A 19,720-nucleotide genomic window follows, 5' to 3' on the forward strand; every position below is an offset into this window, starting at 1 on the left:
CCTTGCCAGCAGTGCTCCCCTGTATCTTGAGATCTTGTTTGCTGAGCATGTCATGCATTACAACATGTAAATCAGTATTTAGCAAATCTAGCAGTAAACAAAATATTGAGTGGAATTACTAAGCAAAGGAGAAAAAAAAAAAAAAAAAAAAAAAAATCAGAAAGGCAAAATTAACATAGTAAGTGTAAATAGAAAAAAATACACTTTCTGAAATTACTACATGTTGATTGGATTTCACATGGAAATCTCATTTGTTTTTCTTTTTCCTGGGAAATACTTATAGTATAAATACTTAAGCTTATAAGACATGAGCCAAACCAGTGTTTTTATAACCTATGCTACATTGTACATAAATACATTCCATTAAACAAACAGCATGATATCTGAGACAAAGTAATCCCAGATCCTCTGCTTCTTCGAGGCCAGATTTTGGAAAGTACTGAACATCTAAAACCCTCTGATATCCAATCAACTTTAAAGGTCTGGACTTTTGCCCTGATGATGCATCCAACACAAAAAATACAATGTATATAGCAGGGCTTTAAACTAGATTTGATGGGGGAAGTAAATTCTCTGAGTGACAGGGAAGAGCCAGGGAACCCGATCGCTTTAGGAAGCAAAGGGGAAAAACTCCCCCAAGAAGCCCAGCAGAAGTGCCTGGGAAGTACATAGTATAGTATAGGAAGTATAGTATAGTATAAGCAGTATGAAATAGAAGCCATGGTGCAGTTACATTATGTCAACGGTTTACGAGCTGGTTCGGCCCAGTTCCGTGACCAGCGGGGCGGAGGGATTTCACAGCCGAGCCTCCAGAAAAAGGGAACAGGGGACCCCAAAATAATTAAAAACAGCGGCAACAATCTGAGGAGAAACAAACTAATTTACTAAGTATAGTATCAGAATGCAAGATAGCACACTATAATACAATATAATCAGAATTGAAGCTAATAAATCAAATATAATGAGAATTGAAGCTAATAAATCAAATATAATGAGAGAGAGAATGTCCGAAAGGTGGGTAGGCCTCACCACAACGCTGAGGTGAGATGCACAGTCCGCCTGAGCAGCAGGGAGACAGGACGAGAGCCGACCATGAAGAGCAGACGAAAAAGAGCGCATCAGCTGACCTTGCCAGGACTTGTATCTCCTCTCCCTGAGCGCAAGGTCCCCTGGGGAATGTAGTTCTTCTTCTCTTCTGGGCAGGTACCCAGGACTTGAGCATTAACAGTTAAACTCCCAGCGCCCCACGTGATGTTATGATGTGAAATTTGGAAAGCCAAAAATCACAAAACCATGACAGATAACTATGACCTAATTTCTGTCACAGAAACATGGTAAAATGAATCATACAATGATGACTGAAAGCAACAAGCTTTTTTATAAAGGATAGGCTGGGTAGGAGGGGTGAGTGCCCTCTATGTCAAGAGGTAGACAGACAGCAAAGAGCTCCCTCTGAAAAGCAGCTAAGATTAAGTTGAGAACTTTGGGTTAAAAATAGGGATCAGACCAAGAAAGAACATCTGGTGATTGGGCCTACTACAGGATGCCTGACCAAGGGGAGCCTGTTGACGAGGCCTTCTTGTTTTAGCTACAAGAATGCTCACAGGCTCTCATCCTGATGAGGGATTTCAACCGCTGCATATCTGCTGGAAAAGCAACATGGTTGCAAGCAAGCCAAGAGACTCCAGGATAACTTCCTGGTCCAGGCATCAGACAGAGCAACAAGAGGTGAAGTGTTACTGGACCTGGTGCTCACCAGTGTGGAGGAGAGCATTAAAGAGGCTAAGATTGGGCTGCCGTGATCATACGCAGGTTGAGTTCATGGCCTTCAGAAATGAGTTCATGGTCTGGCAAAGAGCAGAGGCAGGACCTGCACTTCCGGACAGCAAACTTTAAACTATTTAAGGAATTATTGCATGCGATCACCTGGGAAGCTGTTCTTAGGGATATAGGAATTGCACTGACAGATCTTTAAGGACACCTTTCTGAAAGCACAAGAGCTTTCCCTTAACCTACTCTAGGTGGCCATTGAGCAGAGGTTGGTCCAGATGTTCTCCTGAGCTCCCTTCCAACCGTAGCCACCCTGTAGTTCTGTGAGCAGTGTTGCAACCTGTTTAAGTCCTGTGAAGAAAACATCCAGTGATACATCTGGAGTTGGAGTATGAGTTCAAGCTCACTCTAGAAATCAACTCTGTTCTATAAGCACAGCTCATTAAAGCACACGATGGACTATGCAGATGCTTAGTCCAGTGCTGAAACCTAATCAGGGATGAGCACTCATGCACGGAGTAACTCTGTTACTCAGATAAGAAACACTTTTGTGCCTCCGCTTCCTAGTACAGATTTGCATCAACCAGCACTCCAGGAAAATAAAGTGATGTTATGTTAGGGAATAAATGTCTGTGCTAACTTCCTGAGCTTTCTCCTTGCAGGTATTTTTATCAAAGCACTTTAGCAAACATTGAACAAACAAAAACTTAAGAGAGACATGAGAAAGTGACCTGTGGAGAAAGAGTATGGAAAAGAAGGAGAGTGATTGCACAGCTTATTATGAAGGTTGAAGCTCCACAGAGAAGGTATAGCCTCAGCATTCATGCATTCGTTAAAAACTTGCAGAAGAGAGAAGTAAAAAAGACCTCACAGATGAACAGATGAAGTTCTGAGTGAAATGGGAGGCTGAGACCTGTACTAAACTATGACTAAATGCACGGATCAAACAAGAAAATAAGGAAAGCTGGGATACAGCTGTGAAGAATCATAATGAAAGAAATAGGGTGCAACAGAGAGAGGAAGGAGATAAAAATGTACTAGAAAATCAAAGTAAGAAGCCTGAGGGGGATAAGTGACTGTTGGGAAAGTGAGGGAAATACAAGTGAGGCAGAGAACTATGGAGCAAATGGGGAACTGAACAGGAAGAGGACAAAGATCTTCTTAGGGGAGCAGCTGTTTATGAGGGTGGATAATGATACGACAAGGGGAATGGTTTTAAACTGACACAGGGGAGGTTTAGGTTAGATATTAGGAGGAAGTTTTTCACCCAGAGGGTGGTGACACATTGGAACAGGTTGCCCAAGGAGGTTGTGGATGCTCCATCCCTGTGGATGGAATGGATGGTGGGGAATGCCTCCCCATGTGGAGGCATTCAAGGCCAGGCTGGACGTGGCTCTGGGCAGCCTGGTCTGGTGGTTGGCGACCCTGCACATAGCAGGGAGGTTGAAACTGGATGATCATTGTGACTCTTTTCAACCCAGGCCATTCTATGATTCTATGACTCTATGAAAGATAGATAGCATTGTGGGCAAACGACCACAGATCATGAGCAAAGCAGAGTGATGGCAGACAGTGGGAGTGTCCATTTTTGTATGTAGCAAAGACCCAGATTTTAACCTGGATTGATTTTGCTTAATAGATTTGAGTTTGAAAAATCTAAGAAAGGTGAATAAACTAAATATAGCAGTCCACAGAATATGAACATTTCTATTTGCCTGGTTTTGGAAAGCGGGGTGCAAGTTTTCAATCTAATGATTAAATAAGTTCTCCTCTTTTCCTAAGGTACCATCTTTCAATTCCAAGCCAGTGTCTGTAGAATCCCAGACATTAAGGAATACAATACTAAATAAGCATATTCCATATACAGCATTAACTGCAGAAGCAGGAAACCAGATCGTGCTTCCAAGCTAGGAACACAGACCTTCTCTTCGAAAATTATACCACCTTAATTGCCAAAGGAAATGAATACAACATTATTAATTGGGTATGAATACTCTAGTTCAGATTCTCCATGGCTTTTGTAAGATGTACAGAATAACAACTAACTAATCTCGTGCTCTACAAAGACTAAAGATGTGGATTTGAATTCACTTTGAAACCAGTTTTCTTCACCACTTCACTCTGCTACTGCCCAATGTTACATAATGGTTTTAGCTTTGATTGGAATGGACTAATAACAACTGTCTGTCCAGGATCAGTTATAACATGAAGTAAAGCAGCTGTCAAGAACAGCAGACAAGCATGTGATACCTCAGACTTTCACAGCTGTTTTGTAAGTAGAAATGTGGCAACTTCATAAATAGCTAGAATGTTTTCTGAAGAAAATTCAGAAAACATTTCTATTAATTTATCATTATTGTACTGGAAAAAAAAGCCAACATACTTCTGCAAAAAAAAAAAAAAAAAAAACAAAAAACTTTGGCATATGTGGATGCAGAGCTACTGCTTTTTTTTTCTTTGTTGTTGCTGTTTTTATTATTATTATTATTATTATTATTATATGTTGAGATTTACACCTCATGCACCATGGAATCCCAATGGTATCCTGGACTCCATCACAAGAGGGGTGGCCAGCAGGGGCAGGGAGGTGATTGTCTCTCTCTACTCTGCCCTTGTGAAGCTCATCTGGAGTATTGCGTGCAGGTCTGGGGCCTCCAGTACAAGAGAGGACGTGGAGCTGTTGGAGAGGGTGCAAAGGAGCACCATTAAGATGATTAGAGGGCTGGAGCACCTGCCCTGCAAAGAGGGTGCTGAGCCTGTTTAGCCTGGAGAAGAGAAGGCTTTGAGAAGACCTCACTGTGGCCTTCCAGTATTTAAAAGGGGATTATAAAAAGGAGGGGAATCAACTTTTTACAAGGGTAGACACTGATACGACAAGGGGCAGTAGTTTTAAGCATAAGGAAGGAAGCCTTACATTGGATGCAAGGGTATAGTTCTTCACAGAGAGAGCGGTGAGGTGCAGGAAAAGGCTGCTCAGAGAGGTTGCGGATGCCCCATCCATGGAGGTGTTTAAGGCCAGATTGGATGGGGCCCTGGGCAGCCTCGTCTAGTACCAGATCTGGAGGTTGGCAGCCCTTCCAGTGGCAGGAGGGTTGGAAATTGATGATCTTGGGGTCCCTTCCAACTCAAGCCATTCAATGATTCTATGAACACAGCAGAATACTCATCAGCCCATTTTAAAATTTCTTATAAACACAATATTCCTTTTATCATCTCACCCACAAGAAATGAGGGGAGACCTCCTAGTTTAAAATCAAAAAAACACTAAGCCAATGTTTTAATAATACACAGAGTGTAACTAGCTTATAAACTAATGCCATCTTGTTATACTGACAGCAAAACCCCCAGCAGAGGATGCCGTGTACGTGAGGACCTGAGTAACTCAGGCGCTGCTGCTGTCAGAGGTGCGGCATGAAAAGATGAGTAGGTGTGCTACCATTTCAGAACAGCTGAGCTTATTTAAGTGAAGGGCAGGCACAGCAGCACGCATGTCTGCGGTGTAAACATTGCCACCACGCACGTGTCGCTGGCCCACATTTTCTTTCACGTCACCCAATTTTTGCTGCGGTCGTTGCCGAACATTTGGCTCTCGTTGATCCCACCTGCTGGTAACGAGGCCGGTGCCGCTCCGTGGCATGAAGCAGTACTGCAAGGAGCAGAAATGGTACGGCAACTTCCACAGCTTGTGGGCAGAACACCCTGCCAGGAAACCCTCTGCTGCTGCATAGGAACACGTCAACGCTCAGCGGGAGACAAAACCATACCGACCCGCTTTCCGCCAGAGGATGCAGCTACTAATGTATCACCTCCTGTCAGCTGTGGAAAGCAATATGCTGCTCTAGAAAATAACTGGTTTTCATGCCTGCGCTCAAGCACAGAAAGAAAAAAATCGAGAGCAAATAAAGTTCAACAGGAAAGCAGCGAGCTCACAGGCGGACTTTCTCCCCCCTCCCCCCCCCGGCATCAGACCCGGCCCAGCGCACCGCCGCTCCGCCCTCCGACGGCTCCCGGCGAGGGCCACGCTTCTCCCAAGCGCCCGCCGCCATGGAGCTGGAGCAGGTGCCGCTGCTCTTCTCCCGCCTGCCCATGTTCCCCTTCTTCGACCTGGCGCACTACATGGCCTCCGTCATGGCGCTGAAGGAGCAGCGGGGTGAGCGGCGCGGGGTTCGCGGGGAGCGGGGCGGGTCGCGCTGTGCCCCGGCATGGGAGAGGCGTCCCACGGCGGTCTGTGTGGCGCACGTCGGGACGACGCTTCAGCCCCCGCTTGCTCTTTTCCAGCACGTCGCCTTCACTGTCACTGTTATCCCCAGATCCCCCTTGTCCTTGTCCTAAGCATAGAGACCGCCTTGTGTTAGCGTAGCCACCTGTGGAGTGACTTCGGGCTGATAACCGTGCAGGAAACGGATCTGGCGTTGTGGATTGTGGAGCTGACTGGGAGCTGCAGCGCTCTGTGTGCTTACTGAGAGCTGATTCTTAGGTCACTCGTGAAGCGTGTCTAGGTGAATGTTTACCTCTTGCTGCATAAGTGCACTTAACAGGCAGTGAAGGCCAACCAAAAGTGCTGGCATCTTCACCACGGCTTGTTGCTACGGCTGAAGTTGTTTCTGGGTGCTGACACACAACACTTCAGTACATTTCTGCAACTTTCTATCTAAGGAGCTGTCTATGTAAAGGTTGTTAAAATGCATTGCCTTCAGACTATCTTTCGGAATGAACACCCATGAGAGGAGTTGAGCAGTAGGAGTTGCTCTGCAGTGCTGTGCTGAGTGTAGTGTAGCTTCAATGGGACATAACCTCAGGACAGCAAAAGTGATGGTTTGTGCTTTTTTTTAAATTTAATTTTCAACCTTGTAGCTGTAAAGTTCAGAGCTTTTGAGTATACCCTAATACTCAGAATTAATAACTAATTACAGTGACTGCATGCTGGTTTATTGCTTGCTTGCAGACAGTTTGAATATTGTACCACTGAATGATTTAAGACTGGAAAAGACCTCCAAGATGTTCACATCCAACCACCAACGCTTCCCACCATGCCCATCAACTGTATCCCTCAGTGCCGTGTCCACGCGATTCTTGAACACGTCCAGGGATGGTGACTCCATCACCTCCCTGGGCAGCCTGTGCCACTGCAGCACTGCTCTGTGTGTTCTCAGAAATTTCTCTTCCACACATGGATAATTGGGTAGCGATTAAGTGTCTGTTGGCACAGGAAGCATGTAGTCATGTCACAGCTAAGTTTGTTTATCTCAGTTGGCATTTCATTAAATTACTAACTGCCTAACAACAGGTTAGGTGTATTTTTATGATGGATGTGCACGTACTAACTGGGAATTTTCCCAGTCTTTCTAGCTAGATTTTCTTCCTCTCTAGTGAGTACTGATGAACTACAGCAGAGACAACCAGTATGTTGCTTTGTGCATCAATTAAGCTAAGATTTCTTGCTCAGTACATTTGGGGTTGCTTAACCAACCGCTTGTAAGTCCAGATGGTAAGTTTAGGGTCATATTTTCTTGGAGGAGGTAGAAGGAAAGGGGAACAGAAGAAAACAGAAATTGAGGATTGTGGAAATGTAGCGTTTGGAAGGAACGGGCTAGTTTTGGTCTTGAAAGTCTTCTGATATGGGATCCAAGTTATGTGAGGAGAACTAATGCTTTTGGCACCCTTTTTCTAAATCTTAGAAAAATTTGGCTTAAGTCTGGCTTTAGCCTAATTCACAGTATGTACAGTTCAACTGGAATGGTGGGAAAACTTTTCTAGAAGTGCTTCTAGTTTGATCTTTAGATGTATTGTGGTATATATTCTTGTTTGCCTGTTTAGAACACGTTAGGAAGCCTAAAGCAGATCTTAACCTACTTACAGAATAAGCTGGCAAAGCTTTTTATTAATATCATCTAGAAATAATATTTAAAACTGCATTCAATGATAATCTTTGTATTTTGAAACCTTATCTCTGCTTTCTAAAATACACCATTTGCAGGACTGGTGGCCTTTTGGCAGATAATATCCTGCATGGTTGAGTGATGCCTCATTAGTTTTTCATGGTGCACTAGAGGACAAAAATAAATGACTCCTTGTTTAAAAAATACGTGACCTACTTAAAACTCCATTTATTTTCTGAAAATTACATCCCGTTTGTAATTTAGGTGCTAATATAGGCTTTAAATTGGGATAAACTTATTTTGCTTTTTACTTGTATAGTGATATATTAACTAAGAAAATTCTCCTACTGATCATCAGTAAAATCCTATTTTTTCAGGAAGACACAGCACCTGCAATGGTTTCCTTTCCTTCAGTCAGTAATCTTGCCAAACACCTGGTGAGGTGAAGGAGGCTTTCTTTTCACTAGCTCTCAGCTGTGCTTGCCTAGGGGAGGGAGGAGCGCAGTTCAGTATTTTCCAGGAGGTCACAAGTAAGATGTTAAGATGATTACTTCTCTGCTAATGCCAGGTGAGAAGCATTGTGCTAATGAAGGAGAGGTTGGTGCAGGCCCACCTGATGATGGATAAAATAAGAGATTTCTTCTGCACCTGGTCTGGAGGATAGCAATTCTTGTGTGTGGAACCTCCTGTGATAACGTGATTACCAGTCTTGCTCCAAAAACAGATCACTGTGCAGATTACATTTAGTATTACATCAGGCCAGGAATTGAAGTAGTGCATAGCACAACTGCTGACATATATTTACTAACAGCCTTGTGCCCTTGTGGCGCGTGATCCCAAGTGATTTGTGATTTATGGTGGCTGCTGCCATCATCCAAGTTTTTCTTGTTAGTCTGTAAAATTTGGGATGCTTCTTCTATACGTGATCTCCTTGTGCTGTAATACTGCACTAACACTTAAAACTGGAGCAGTATTGTTGATAGTCTTGTCTAAAGTGAGTTGTAGTGAGAGTGCTCTCTGATTCTCCCTGATACATTTACACATCCCGTTTTTGATAAGAACCTTCTTTTCCCGTAGAATTCTTGTAAAATAATTCTGCTTTATCATTAGCCAAATGCTACATTTCACTTTGGGGCAGACACTAGTTTTCATCTTTGCTTTTGTGACCTTTAGCATTTGGACTACAAAAAATACAGTTAGTTTAGACAAACTGAGCCCTACCTCCTTCTAAAGGGGGAGATTTGAAAGTGGCGAGCTCCTGAAGTGGAAGAAAATAAAAACAATGATTTCAAGATATTTTTGGCTTTGATAAAGTGTTTTTTTCCCCTTAGAAATGGTTAAAGATTCCTTTTTTCTTTACTCCAGCATAATCTTCTGCTATTGAAAACTCTTCTGGTATGGTTGAATTGCAATTTAAAAAGCAATTAATTTTTAAGATTTTAAAGATGAAACAGTGAAGCTTTTAATAACAAGTGAAGCTTAAATTTATTCTATGTCTTTGGGCAAACATTTTTGCCTGTTCAGGACTGCAGGTAAAACAATAGTTGCTTAATTACTTTGGGTTGTGCTTTTATTTTACCCAGTGAACGTTGTTAGGAGGGTTTTAAGAGGAAAAAACTTGAATTCATAGCAGAAGTAGAAGTTGTAGAACAATCTTCAGAAAGTAGCTGTATTAATACCAGTCCTGTTCGTCAGCAAAGCAATTACGTATTCTTAATAAAAATTCAAAAGCAGCTTTACAACAAATTTTAAACAACAAACCCTCTCAGACCACACTTTGAAAGCTGTTACTGGTAGCAAAGTAGTTAGGCTGAACCAACCCACAAAAAATGCTAAGAGAATACTGAGTCATTTTTTCACTTTTATAGATAGTGTACACTTCATGTTGTAGAAAGTTTGCATTTAGCAAAGACTTCTTCTGTGAAGGCTTGCAGATTTGTGTATGGTTTTTCGTGATCCAAAGGAACCGTGCAAGACTGTGTGTCTTAAAAAATACTGTTTTTTCAAATGTAACACGATTTTCAAGTGTTTGCTTCTGTTTACATATCTTTTCTCTTTGCTTTAGGAGCTGTGGAAGTGTCAATCCGCAGTCCAGTTGCTTGCTGGTTTAGTGCTATGCTTTGCTGCTTTGGTGGATCTGTTTTGTCTTCCTTGATGCTTGGAGAACCTCCAGTAGCATTTTTGGCAAAGACCACAAATATTCTACTGGCATCTTCAGTCTGGTAAGCAGCCACAATTGAGTGACGTGAGTGTTTTTATTCTGAGGAAGCTGTACTTGACTGTAAATGGTAAGCTTGATGATATAATCTTAACTTAGAAATATGATGAATTTAGATGCTCTCTCTTCACCAGAGAAGTCACTGCAGCAAAACAGCTGGTTTGAACCCTTTCTGTAGAAATGAAATGTTCAAAAAGAGCAACTCTTACAAATTGCTTTATAACTAAGTCACTACATTTTCCTTATATTTTTATGGTGTTCCTTGTCAAACAGATTATCCAGAGTAAAACAGACTTCAGTTATTGCTTCCCTGGATACAGAGAGGTCATAAATGCCATCTGGTATTTTCAGTGGTAACTTCTGAAGACCAGAACATGATTGAAATAAAGTTCTTGAACTTTTTTCAGCTGGGGAGCTAAGACATGGATATTCTTTTTTCTCTTCCTGTGTCTTCTTTCTGACTTTTTTTTTCTGTCTTTTGCCCTTTCCCATATTGCTTTCCTAAAAGGATGGGGTTATAGTGAAAGCCAATAGAGAGCTGAATGGGAAGTCAGGTATGTGAACATGGCAGTAATTTGGCCTGTTTTGTAGTTTGTAAATAGTACTGGAAATATTTTCATGTGAAGGTACACTGCAGTGGAAGTCAGTTGTTTGAAAGATCAGTTTGTTGCTCTGATCTTGAAAGGAATCCTCAAATTTAACAAAATTTGTGAGCAGCAGTGGATTCCTATTTTACAGGAGTATTAGCTGCTTGAAATCCTTCCTTGTTGCCTCTTAAGTTTTACAATTGCAAACCATAGAAATGAAAATAAGTGTTTACATCTACATGAGTGTATCTGTGTTAGTCTTCTGGTTTGTAGTGGAAGATGCAGACAAATTTAAGCAGATCAGTGAGATGAATAGCCTACAATTAAATGTGTATTGATAAAATATTTACAGAATCAGCTTCTGGTTTATATTAGACACTTTTAACAAATAATACTTGAGTTAGGAGGTGTCTTATTCCCAGGTGGGACAAAATGGTTTTCTTCAGTGTCTGGTATGGTGCTGTGGCTTGGTTCTAGGAGAAAAGCAATGTTGATAATACACTGATGGTTGTAGTTGCTGCTAAGCAGTGTTGTACAGAGCCAAGAATCTTCACAGCAAAGGTCCCAAGGAGCTGCATTGTCCCAGTTCCTCCAGCAAGCTCTGTGGCTGCTCCCACTGTTACAATGGACCCTGTGGCCGCTCCAGCTCCTGTAAAAGGTCCTGCAGTTGCTCTGACTCCCTTGTGACAGACTCTGCAGTTACTATAGCCCTTCTGACAGGCCCTGCAGGTGTTGTGATCCTCACAGCCAGCCCTGTAGTCACTCCAATCCCTGTGAGAAGCTCCATGTTGGGTGCCAAATGAGCTGTTGTGGTTTAACCTGGCAGGTGGCTCAGCACCACGTACTCAATCCCTTTCTTACCAGTGGGATGGGGGAAAGGCTAGAGAAAAACAAAGTAGAATTTGTGGGTTGAGGTAAAACTGTTTACTAAGATAGAGAAAAGGAAAAGAGTAATAATTATAATAACAACAATAAAAAGTATGTATGTATATATGAATATAGGTAACAGGTGATGCGCAAGCATTTGCTTACCACGCCCTTACTGCTATCCAGCTAGTCCCTGAACAGGGGAAGAGAGTGAGATGAACTCCCATGGCCTTCAAAACTCCTACAACTTGATGTCATATGGTATGGAATATCCCCTTGGTCAGTTTAAGTCAGCTATCCTGATTCAGTTCCCTCCCATCTCCTTGGGGCCTTCACTGTCAATGGCTTTGGCTCTGTACAACACTGCTTAGTAGCATCTCTAAACATCACTGTGTTATTAACATTATTTTTCTCCTAGAACCAAAACATAGCATCATACCATACTCTCTAGAAAAAAATTCTGTCACAGCTGAAACTCGGACAGGACAGGTAAAGAGAGCGTAACTTTTGCTTAATGTGGACAAACGTGACATGCTGAAATAAAATGAGGTTTTAATGAGAACCTGTGAATGTTATGAAACTTCTTAAGGTTTTAGTTTTGAGTTCTCTCTTCATTAGTATAATAACTTGAATTCTTGATCTCAAGACACATGAACCAAAATTCCCCAGATCACACATAAAACTGGAAAATGAAAGGGGTTGTGCTGGGCTCAAGAAATGGTCCTAAATAGACTGTAGGACAGCGACATCTACTGTTAGCAAGCTTTACTAACAGAAGTTAGAGGCAGAAATGTGGTGGAGTAGTAGTGCAATTTGAATTCAATCCAGTTATCTATGCTTTGATGTCATAAACACTCGTTTTGCAATTGTAAATTAATTCTGGTTAGTGTTGTGTATTGATTACATGGCTTAAATGGCTATTTGCAGTAGCCACCAAAATGCGTGCTCTATATACATCTATGACATACCAGCTGAAGTTTGGTTGCTGCAGAGGCAATTGAATTTGCCACAGGAGATAAAGGAAGAAATTTAAGCAATTGAAAACAGTGCTAGAACTAATAGAGTAGGAGCAATAGTTAGCTATTACTGTAAATTCCAATAGCTTCCATGTATTTGAGAAAAAGGCTATTGTATGCTTCAGTCTGGGAGGTCTTAAAGAGAAAAAGCTTTATATGTTTTCAGTGATACTGAAAACTCTAGATATTTAGTACACTGCAGCAAAAAGAAATGCATAAATTGTGCTTTCCTATAGAGCATCATGGCATTCTGCTGTTAAGGATAGGCATTATTTCTGGAAAAACACCTAAGTATTCTCATACTTTCTAATCTCAAACCAAGAAACATGACTGACTCTTTCTGGCTCTGGTGTGTGATAGTTGTTTTGATGGAGTGAACTAGAGAAAGAGATGCACATCTCTACCTTGCTGCCTGAGAAAACTGGGAAAAGATATAGCCCTTGTACTTCTTTGGTAGACTAGATTGAACTCAGAAGCTTAAACCAAGAGGCAGGTATTTCTTTCAGAAAAATGAAGATGTAATCTTCTGTCTTTTACAGGTTGTCTCTGCTTTCACTTCATTGTTGCTGCTTTATTTCTATTCTAATATAGATGCTTATGTTTTTTGTTGTTTTTATTTTTTAACTTTTGTTTAGAGGAGACCTTGACTGTCTGCTTAAGAATTCAAATTTGGTTATAATTGAGGAGATAAAGTAAAACATCACATAATCTAATCACAATTTACTGTCAACTTAGGATTTCATTGTTAAGTATCTTTATTTTATTTTGAAAATAACCCGATTTAAAAAAAAAAACATTACATTTTAGGTATACCTTCAGTTGTTTTGTTAACACTTTGAATATGTACTTGTGACTGGAAAACTGGGAAAACTAGAATCAGTGGTTACTAAGATGTGAAATGGGTTTCAAATGGGTTTGAAAATAGCTGTGCATTTTGTCTGGCGTGATACTAACTAGTGGAGGCATTCTTGCTGCAATTATGTAATTCCATACAACTTTCAGAGGGAAGCATACTGTCAGCACATAATTTATCACCTTGTCTTACTTCTGGGGGTAAAAAAACAAAAACAAAGTCAGACAGCAATTTAATAATTTGAATAATCTAAATATGGTATTTAAACTACAGAACCATTGCTGAAAGAAGTTTCAAGAGCTGGACTTGATGATTCATGTGGGTTCCTTCCGACTTGGAATATTCTGTGAAAATTTAAAGCTCCTTCTGATTACTTTAAGGGATTCTCAGCTGGGACAGTGAGGCAACAACGATAGTAATGTTTCATGATTTGGTAGAAGAGCTCAAACAGGCTCAAAAGCATTTCAGATTCATTCTAATATCTGCAGTATAAGAAACTGAGCTGTCAGTAGTGTGTCAAGTTTTGCTAGTCACATTCAAGGAATATCTAGTGAATTTGTTAGCAGAAATATTTGAACACTGGTAACAGATTTTCTCAATATGATTTTCAGGTATCTTGTGTTTTATTGCCCACAAGACAAATTCTACCAGTGCTTTGCGTTTCTGCCTCTTCGGCTTCTGGTTGCAGGAATGAAAGAAGTGACTAGGACTTGGAAAATAGTGGCTGGCGTTGCGCATGCAGACAGTCATTTTGAAGATGCCTGGCTTGTCATGATAGCTGTGGGCTGGGCCAGAGGTAACATGCATAACATCTTCTTCTGATGAGTTATGATATTTTGGAGTGGTATTTAAATGCCTAGCCCTTCAGCATAACTCTAGCACTGTTCCTTGCTGTGATGAATATGATAGTCCTAATACAGCCTGTTATCCCCCCAAGGGAGAAGTCTGTGCGGCAGCTTTTCTGCCTGGGTAAGGGTGACACTGAATGACTTTGAGGCAAGTTCATCTTATCCTTTCAGAAGGTCTTGTGAGGACTTCTAGGATGGGCAGTTGGTGGCAATGAGGAAGTAGATCTCCTGCTGTCACTAACCTTTCCAAAAGCATGTGTCCTCCGAAATGTTTTCCTTACACGTGGCTGAAGAAGACAGGTTGTCTTGGCTTTTTTTATTGCTAACGTGAGCTTATTTTAAACACAGGAATTACTTTTCTAGCCTGCATGCTGTCTGGAATCTACCTTCCTAACAGCTGTATTTATAGTGACAAAGTAAGAAGTCAGGTTGTAGTGCTGCAGATCTTGAATCTATTTGCTTAATGCTGCTGGGCTTTGGGAAACAACATGTGTTCATATGAAGATCTGTCTGTTGTATAACTTTTTCAGTTGATGATACAGATCAGTTTTACTGGCCAGAATTTCTAATACCTGGTTATGTTTTGCCTCTCTGTAATATAAAACGCACATCTGTCTTCTGTTGTGGAAGATTCTCCTATTTTGTACTCACATTCTCCGTACTTAGTTGCTAACAAGAATGGAATAGCATAAGCTTCTGTAGCGATTTACTTTATCAGGTTAGGCACTTGTTTGCAGTGATCAGTGTGTCATTTCCGATTGCTGTGTAAAGGTGAACCTGGCGTTCTTCCTAACTGAAGCCCTGAAGTTTCCTTTTGGTCACTCAAGTCATGCACATATGAAAGATTGGATTAACCTCTTTAAGTCTGAGCTTTGGGTGCCATATTTGGCTCCTGGTTTAAGAAGTTTTGCTGGAGCAACAGTAGGCTGTGCAGCAGCGGTAGCATGCCAGTGAAGGCTTACTGTTAATCTTTGGAATTTCAGGAGCTGGTAGTGGTCTAATCTCCAACTTCGAGCAGTTGGTGAGAGGAGTGTGGAAACCTGAAACCAATGAACTGCTGAAGATGTCCTAGTAAGTTTTTTAAAAACAAATGCAATGTGTTAACTGCTGTTTTAATAACTTCCTGTATTGACACTTCACATTTAAAAATACGGGAAAAAAGAGAAAATGAAACCCAAACAGAAATGTTTATAATAGATGGTTGGTATTTATCTTGTGAAAGATTGGTTGTTGATCTTATGTAATTTTAGCTATCTTTTGGTCATTTGGGGTTTGCAGTGCAAGAATACCAAATAGGAAGAAGTCAATATGATGGCTAAACAGTGGTTGGAAATTGTTGGAGAACATTATGGAGGAGCACGGCCTTCCGTCCAAAATGAAAAGCACCACAAATACATGAGTAAAATCTGTGGTTTTAGTGCACATTCTGAATGTCACCAATATGGCTTCCTTTGAACATTCTTAGTTTCTCTGCCAGCACTTTTTCCACTGAAGATTCTGATTATTTGAGAAGATGCAAACTGGTTATTCATTATAGCAAAAATGTAGGATGACTTCATTTGACAGAAAGTTCTCATGTTTTCTGACTGCATACATGTCAGCTCAAGTACCATCATGAGGAAGGTAGATTAAAGATGTATATCTTTCTGTGTTGCAAGTCAACACAGCTATGTTGACAAAACTCTGTAACAAAGGCCTATATCAAGCCAACTGTCAGCTGATCACAACTGTAGAACTGGTGGAGTGTCACAGTGGAATGAGACTTGAATAAGGTCACTCTTTGACACCTGTGACAACTGCTTGGAATAACTAACTCCTCTAATATAGGGGAGGAATATGTTTTTAAGTCAAATCTGAGTAATAAAGATTTGTAATTTATCTGTTCAGTAAAGTACATGTTGAGAAGAGGAAAAGGAGCAGCTTAGTATGTAGAATCTAAATAGAAGCATTAGGATGTATTTTAATTTGAGGAGTATTTGTGAAATAGAAATTTATTGGCTGTATAAATTAATGTTGAACTTGATGCTTGTCTATAATGCAGCAAGCATAATAATGTTGTATGAAATGAAAGTCATAGTTTAATAACATTGTGGTTTTTTACTTTGTCACTGGAAGTATTTGTCTCGTTTATTTAGAAATAATTGTTGTGCATGCTGAGAATACTTGTTTTCCAGGCCATGAAATTTGTCAGAGTAGTGTAGCAAAGAGAAATTAACATTGTTTGTTTAATTTTCAGTCCTGTGAAGGTAACTTTGATAGGAGCAGTTCTCTTCACTCTGCAGCACAGCCAGTACTTGCCAATCGCAAGACACAACCTTATGTTTCTATACACCATCTTTCTTGTAGTTTCCAAGGTAAGAATCTGAAGGTGTTGCAAATAACTGATTTTAAAAAATACCTTTTTTAAGTCCTTGAACATTATGCTGCAAGTTATAAAGCTTGCTTCTAGGAGGGGTGGATGGCTTCTGCAGAAGTCTTGAAGCTGTTTAGTCTTGCTTGTATGAACAGAAGACCTATTCTCATGCTGTTCAGCATATGGAGTGAGGTGAAATCATGAATTCTGGCTTCCAAGAGCTGGCATGGTAGCCTTTTATTAACACAAACTCAAACAAAGTTGGTGTTTGTGGAAAGAAACACTCCTCTGCCTTTTGCTAGCTGCTGAATGCTTGCCTTATATGTGCAGTCATCGATGGGTTTGCAAAAGAAACTAAATAGGTTTTAGTCTGTATATGCATATCACATATTATTACAATGCTGTAAAAACAATGCAGTTAATACATTAAAGGTAAATAATAGTATTTTCTTACACAGCATCACTTAATTTCAGTCCTTGACTCATTTAGTATTGTTCATTTCTAGGATGATGCTTGTCTTCAGGATTATTAGCTAATAAGAAATGTGTAGCCTGTGTGTGTTAGCAGAAGTTTAGCAATTTTAAGAGCTTCTGAGCTGCTGTTGAATAGACTAGAGAGCAAAATGTTTGTTGTCAGTCTCACTTTTGTGAAGTAGTAGACAAGTTCATTTCTGAGGAAGTTGCTTTAGGGAGACAAGACTTCAAACTAATGCTCACAGCTCTTCACCTAAACAAATAAAGGCCTTGTTGTATGACACCAATAAAGGTTTACTCTTAGGATGATTTTAGTAAATCTATGTAGCTTTACATAGCTTTAGATAGCTACATACAAGGGTTGCTTGTATGTAGCTATCTAAAAAGTGTAGGTCAGAAAGGGAAATATTTGCTGATGATTTCAAGCTATAGTGAGCATGTTTCTGTTCTTGATGACATGGACTCTTAGTGCTCAGTATGCAAGTTGGAAGTGCCATACATTGGTTTATCACGGAACTTTTTTTCAACTACTGTGAAGTCATTAAAACTTACAGTGCAACTTGACTGTTCTCATAGGTAACAATGATGTTGACAAGATCTACAGCTTCTCCATTTGCTCCCATTGAGTCTGCATTGAGCCATATGTTCTTTGGCTTGCAAAAACCACCACCCAAAGTGAAGGGTGAAGGTGCTTCATCTTCCAATGGCTCTTCAGTCTGTGACCAGTCGTCCTCACAGCAGCCCCGTGATGATGTTAAGAAGAGACAGGCAAAGAAAACAGAATAAGTAGCTTACAATACATGACAACCTGTGAAAATGTTTATATTTTAGATGAGGCTGATTGAATTTTATTTTTTTTTTAATGTACATGAGATGAGATTAAGGCTGTATGATATGTTGTTGTTTGCCTTCAGAATCTGTATGGTATGCTTTTGGAATGTATTCAGATGTCTAGGTGCATACGTTGGATTTCTAAGTCTAAAAGTTCACATTTTTATAGTGCTTTTAAGTTCGATCATTTTTGTATTTATTAATAGCTTTAAATTCTTAGATGCTAAAATAACTTTCAAAACGTGACAGTTACTTTTTTTTTCTTCGTATCACATGATTCACCTCTCTTTTTACTTCTTGATTCTCACGTTTTGTTTGGATACCCAGACTTGCGCTGCCAAGTGTTCACAGCACAGTGTCCCAAGTAGGAAAGCCTGATTAAGGCTTAATCACGTTGCACTGTAAAACTATGAAAAAGTACCACATAATGCCTTTAATAACAAAAATAATGGAATTCTGTTTTAATTCCCACTACTCTAGTTTAGACTTCCGTCATTTACTTAAGTCAGTATTTTTTGCATTGTTTGTATTTTTCAAAATAAAAATTATCTGGCACTTTTAAAAATCTTTACAGTTAGGAATTAGAAGCATTTCAGTATTGTGAGCTAGCTTTGTTTTTTGTAAATTTTTGAATATTTAGCTATCTTTTGTGCAACGTGTGATTTTTTTTTTTTTTTTTTATGCTGTTTCTAGCGTCTTTCAATTTGGGATGAGACATCTCTTTGCCTGCACTTTTATCTAGGCACAAGTTTATCTTTTCAAAGTCAAACATTCAAACTTTTTTTTTTAAAAGAAAGAACACTGGACAGTACATATGCCTTGTTTATCACAAGTTATGCCCTGTTATACATGCTGTTAATACACACAAATACTATTTTCTAGCATTTACCTCTGGTGCTATTGAGTTACTGCCAAAAGCACTGAAAGTCTATATTAATGTTTGTTGCTATTTGCTGCATCCTGCTCGTTGCATCTTTTTTTTGGAGCAGTTTTTTACTTCAGAACCAAGGTCTCACAGGTCTTGCATTTTTAAGATTCTAATATTTTCACAGAAGTCTTCAATTTGATGTGCCATTTTTAGTACACATTAAACAACTTTTACAGAATGAGACTCTTTGTCTTTGGAGAGTGCTGATTTGAAGAGAACTTTTGAATAAAAGGACAGTGGTTAATCTTTGTGCAGGAATGCCAAGGAGAATGTGGAGGAAGATGTGATTTGAAAAGGCAAAGTTCTAGTTCCAGGTACACATCTAAATTTAGAAAAAGCCATCGCCAGTGCTATACTTAAAAAAGAATCCATGAAATTTCTTACGCCTGTCAAGCTACATCTCCATGGTAGTGACCAAAGACACCGACCTCCTCAGTCTGGAGTTCAACTGTATAGCAAATGTATGCTACCTCAAAAACAAAGTCAGGTATTCAACACAGAATAAAAAAGAATCCTGCTCTGCGGGCAAAGTAGTAATGATGTTCTTACTGTTTTACAGTGAAAATCTATCCAGTTGAAAACACTTGGAGTCTTGCTTGCAGGGTGTCTTAGGTTTTTGGTGTTAGGACTCATGGATATACAAGTAAGCTTGGAGCAGCCAACTTTCTGCTTAATAATCAACTAGTTTATTTAGTAATATCAGCAAAAGTTGTTGCCTACAGTTATTAAGACTTCTGGATGGATTCTTTAATCTAATTAAATTGTGATAAGAAATTACACAGCTGTGAAGTGCTGCCTGATAACTAGCTACTGTTATCCCAAACAAATGTGAAAATACACTTAGACTAATTCTCTTAGCAAGTTTGCAATTCGAACAAAAATATGTGGCTTTGTATTCTCTCTGTACTTAACTACAATACTACGAAAATAGGTTTTCTTCTGTTTTACTGAATATTTCAAGGCAGATATGAAACATAATGTATTGTGTATTATTAGGAGAAGGAACATATGTTATGCTGAAGGAAATTCTGTGATAAGCGCCTTGAAAACAAACCTTCATGTTTAAAGATCTCAGAGGCTTTTCTGTAGAATGGGT

The 19,720-nt window shown here is 39.9% G+C and overlaps 1 protein-coding gene across 1 annotated transcript; it reads left to right on the forward strand.

Moving 5' to 3' along the window:
• The first annotated feature begins 720 nt into the window (after positions 1–720).
• On the forward strand, positions 721–18,844 carry TMEM38B (transmembrane protein 38B). Its single transcript, XM_052701352.1, has 7 exons — positions 721–757; positions 5,684–5,920; positions 9,715–9,871; positions 13,802–13,986; positions 15,022–15,109; positions 16,275–16,392; positions 17,442–18,844. The coding sequence occupies exons 1-7, from the start codon at positions 721–723 to the stop codon at positions 17,649–17,651; spliced, it is 1,032 nt and encodes a 343-aa protein (XP_052557312.1). The 3' UTR covers positions 17,652–18,844.
• Positions 18,845–19,720: the final 876 nt, after the last annotated feature.

Source organism: Tympanuchus pallidicinctus, unplaced genomic scaffold (genome assembly GCF_026119805.1).
Source record: "Tympanuchus pallidicinctus isolate F22 unplaced genomic scaffold, pur_lepc_1.0 scaffold4, whole genome shotgun sequence".
Taxonomy (NCBI): Eukaryota; Metazoa; Chordata; class Aves; order Galliformes; family Phasianidae; genus Tympanuchus; species Tympanuchus pallidicinctus.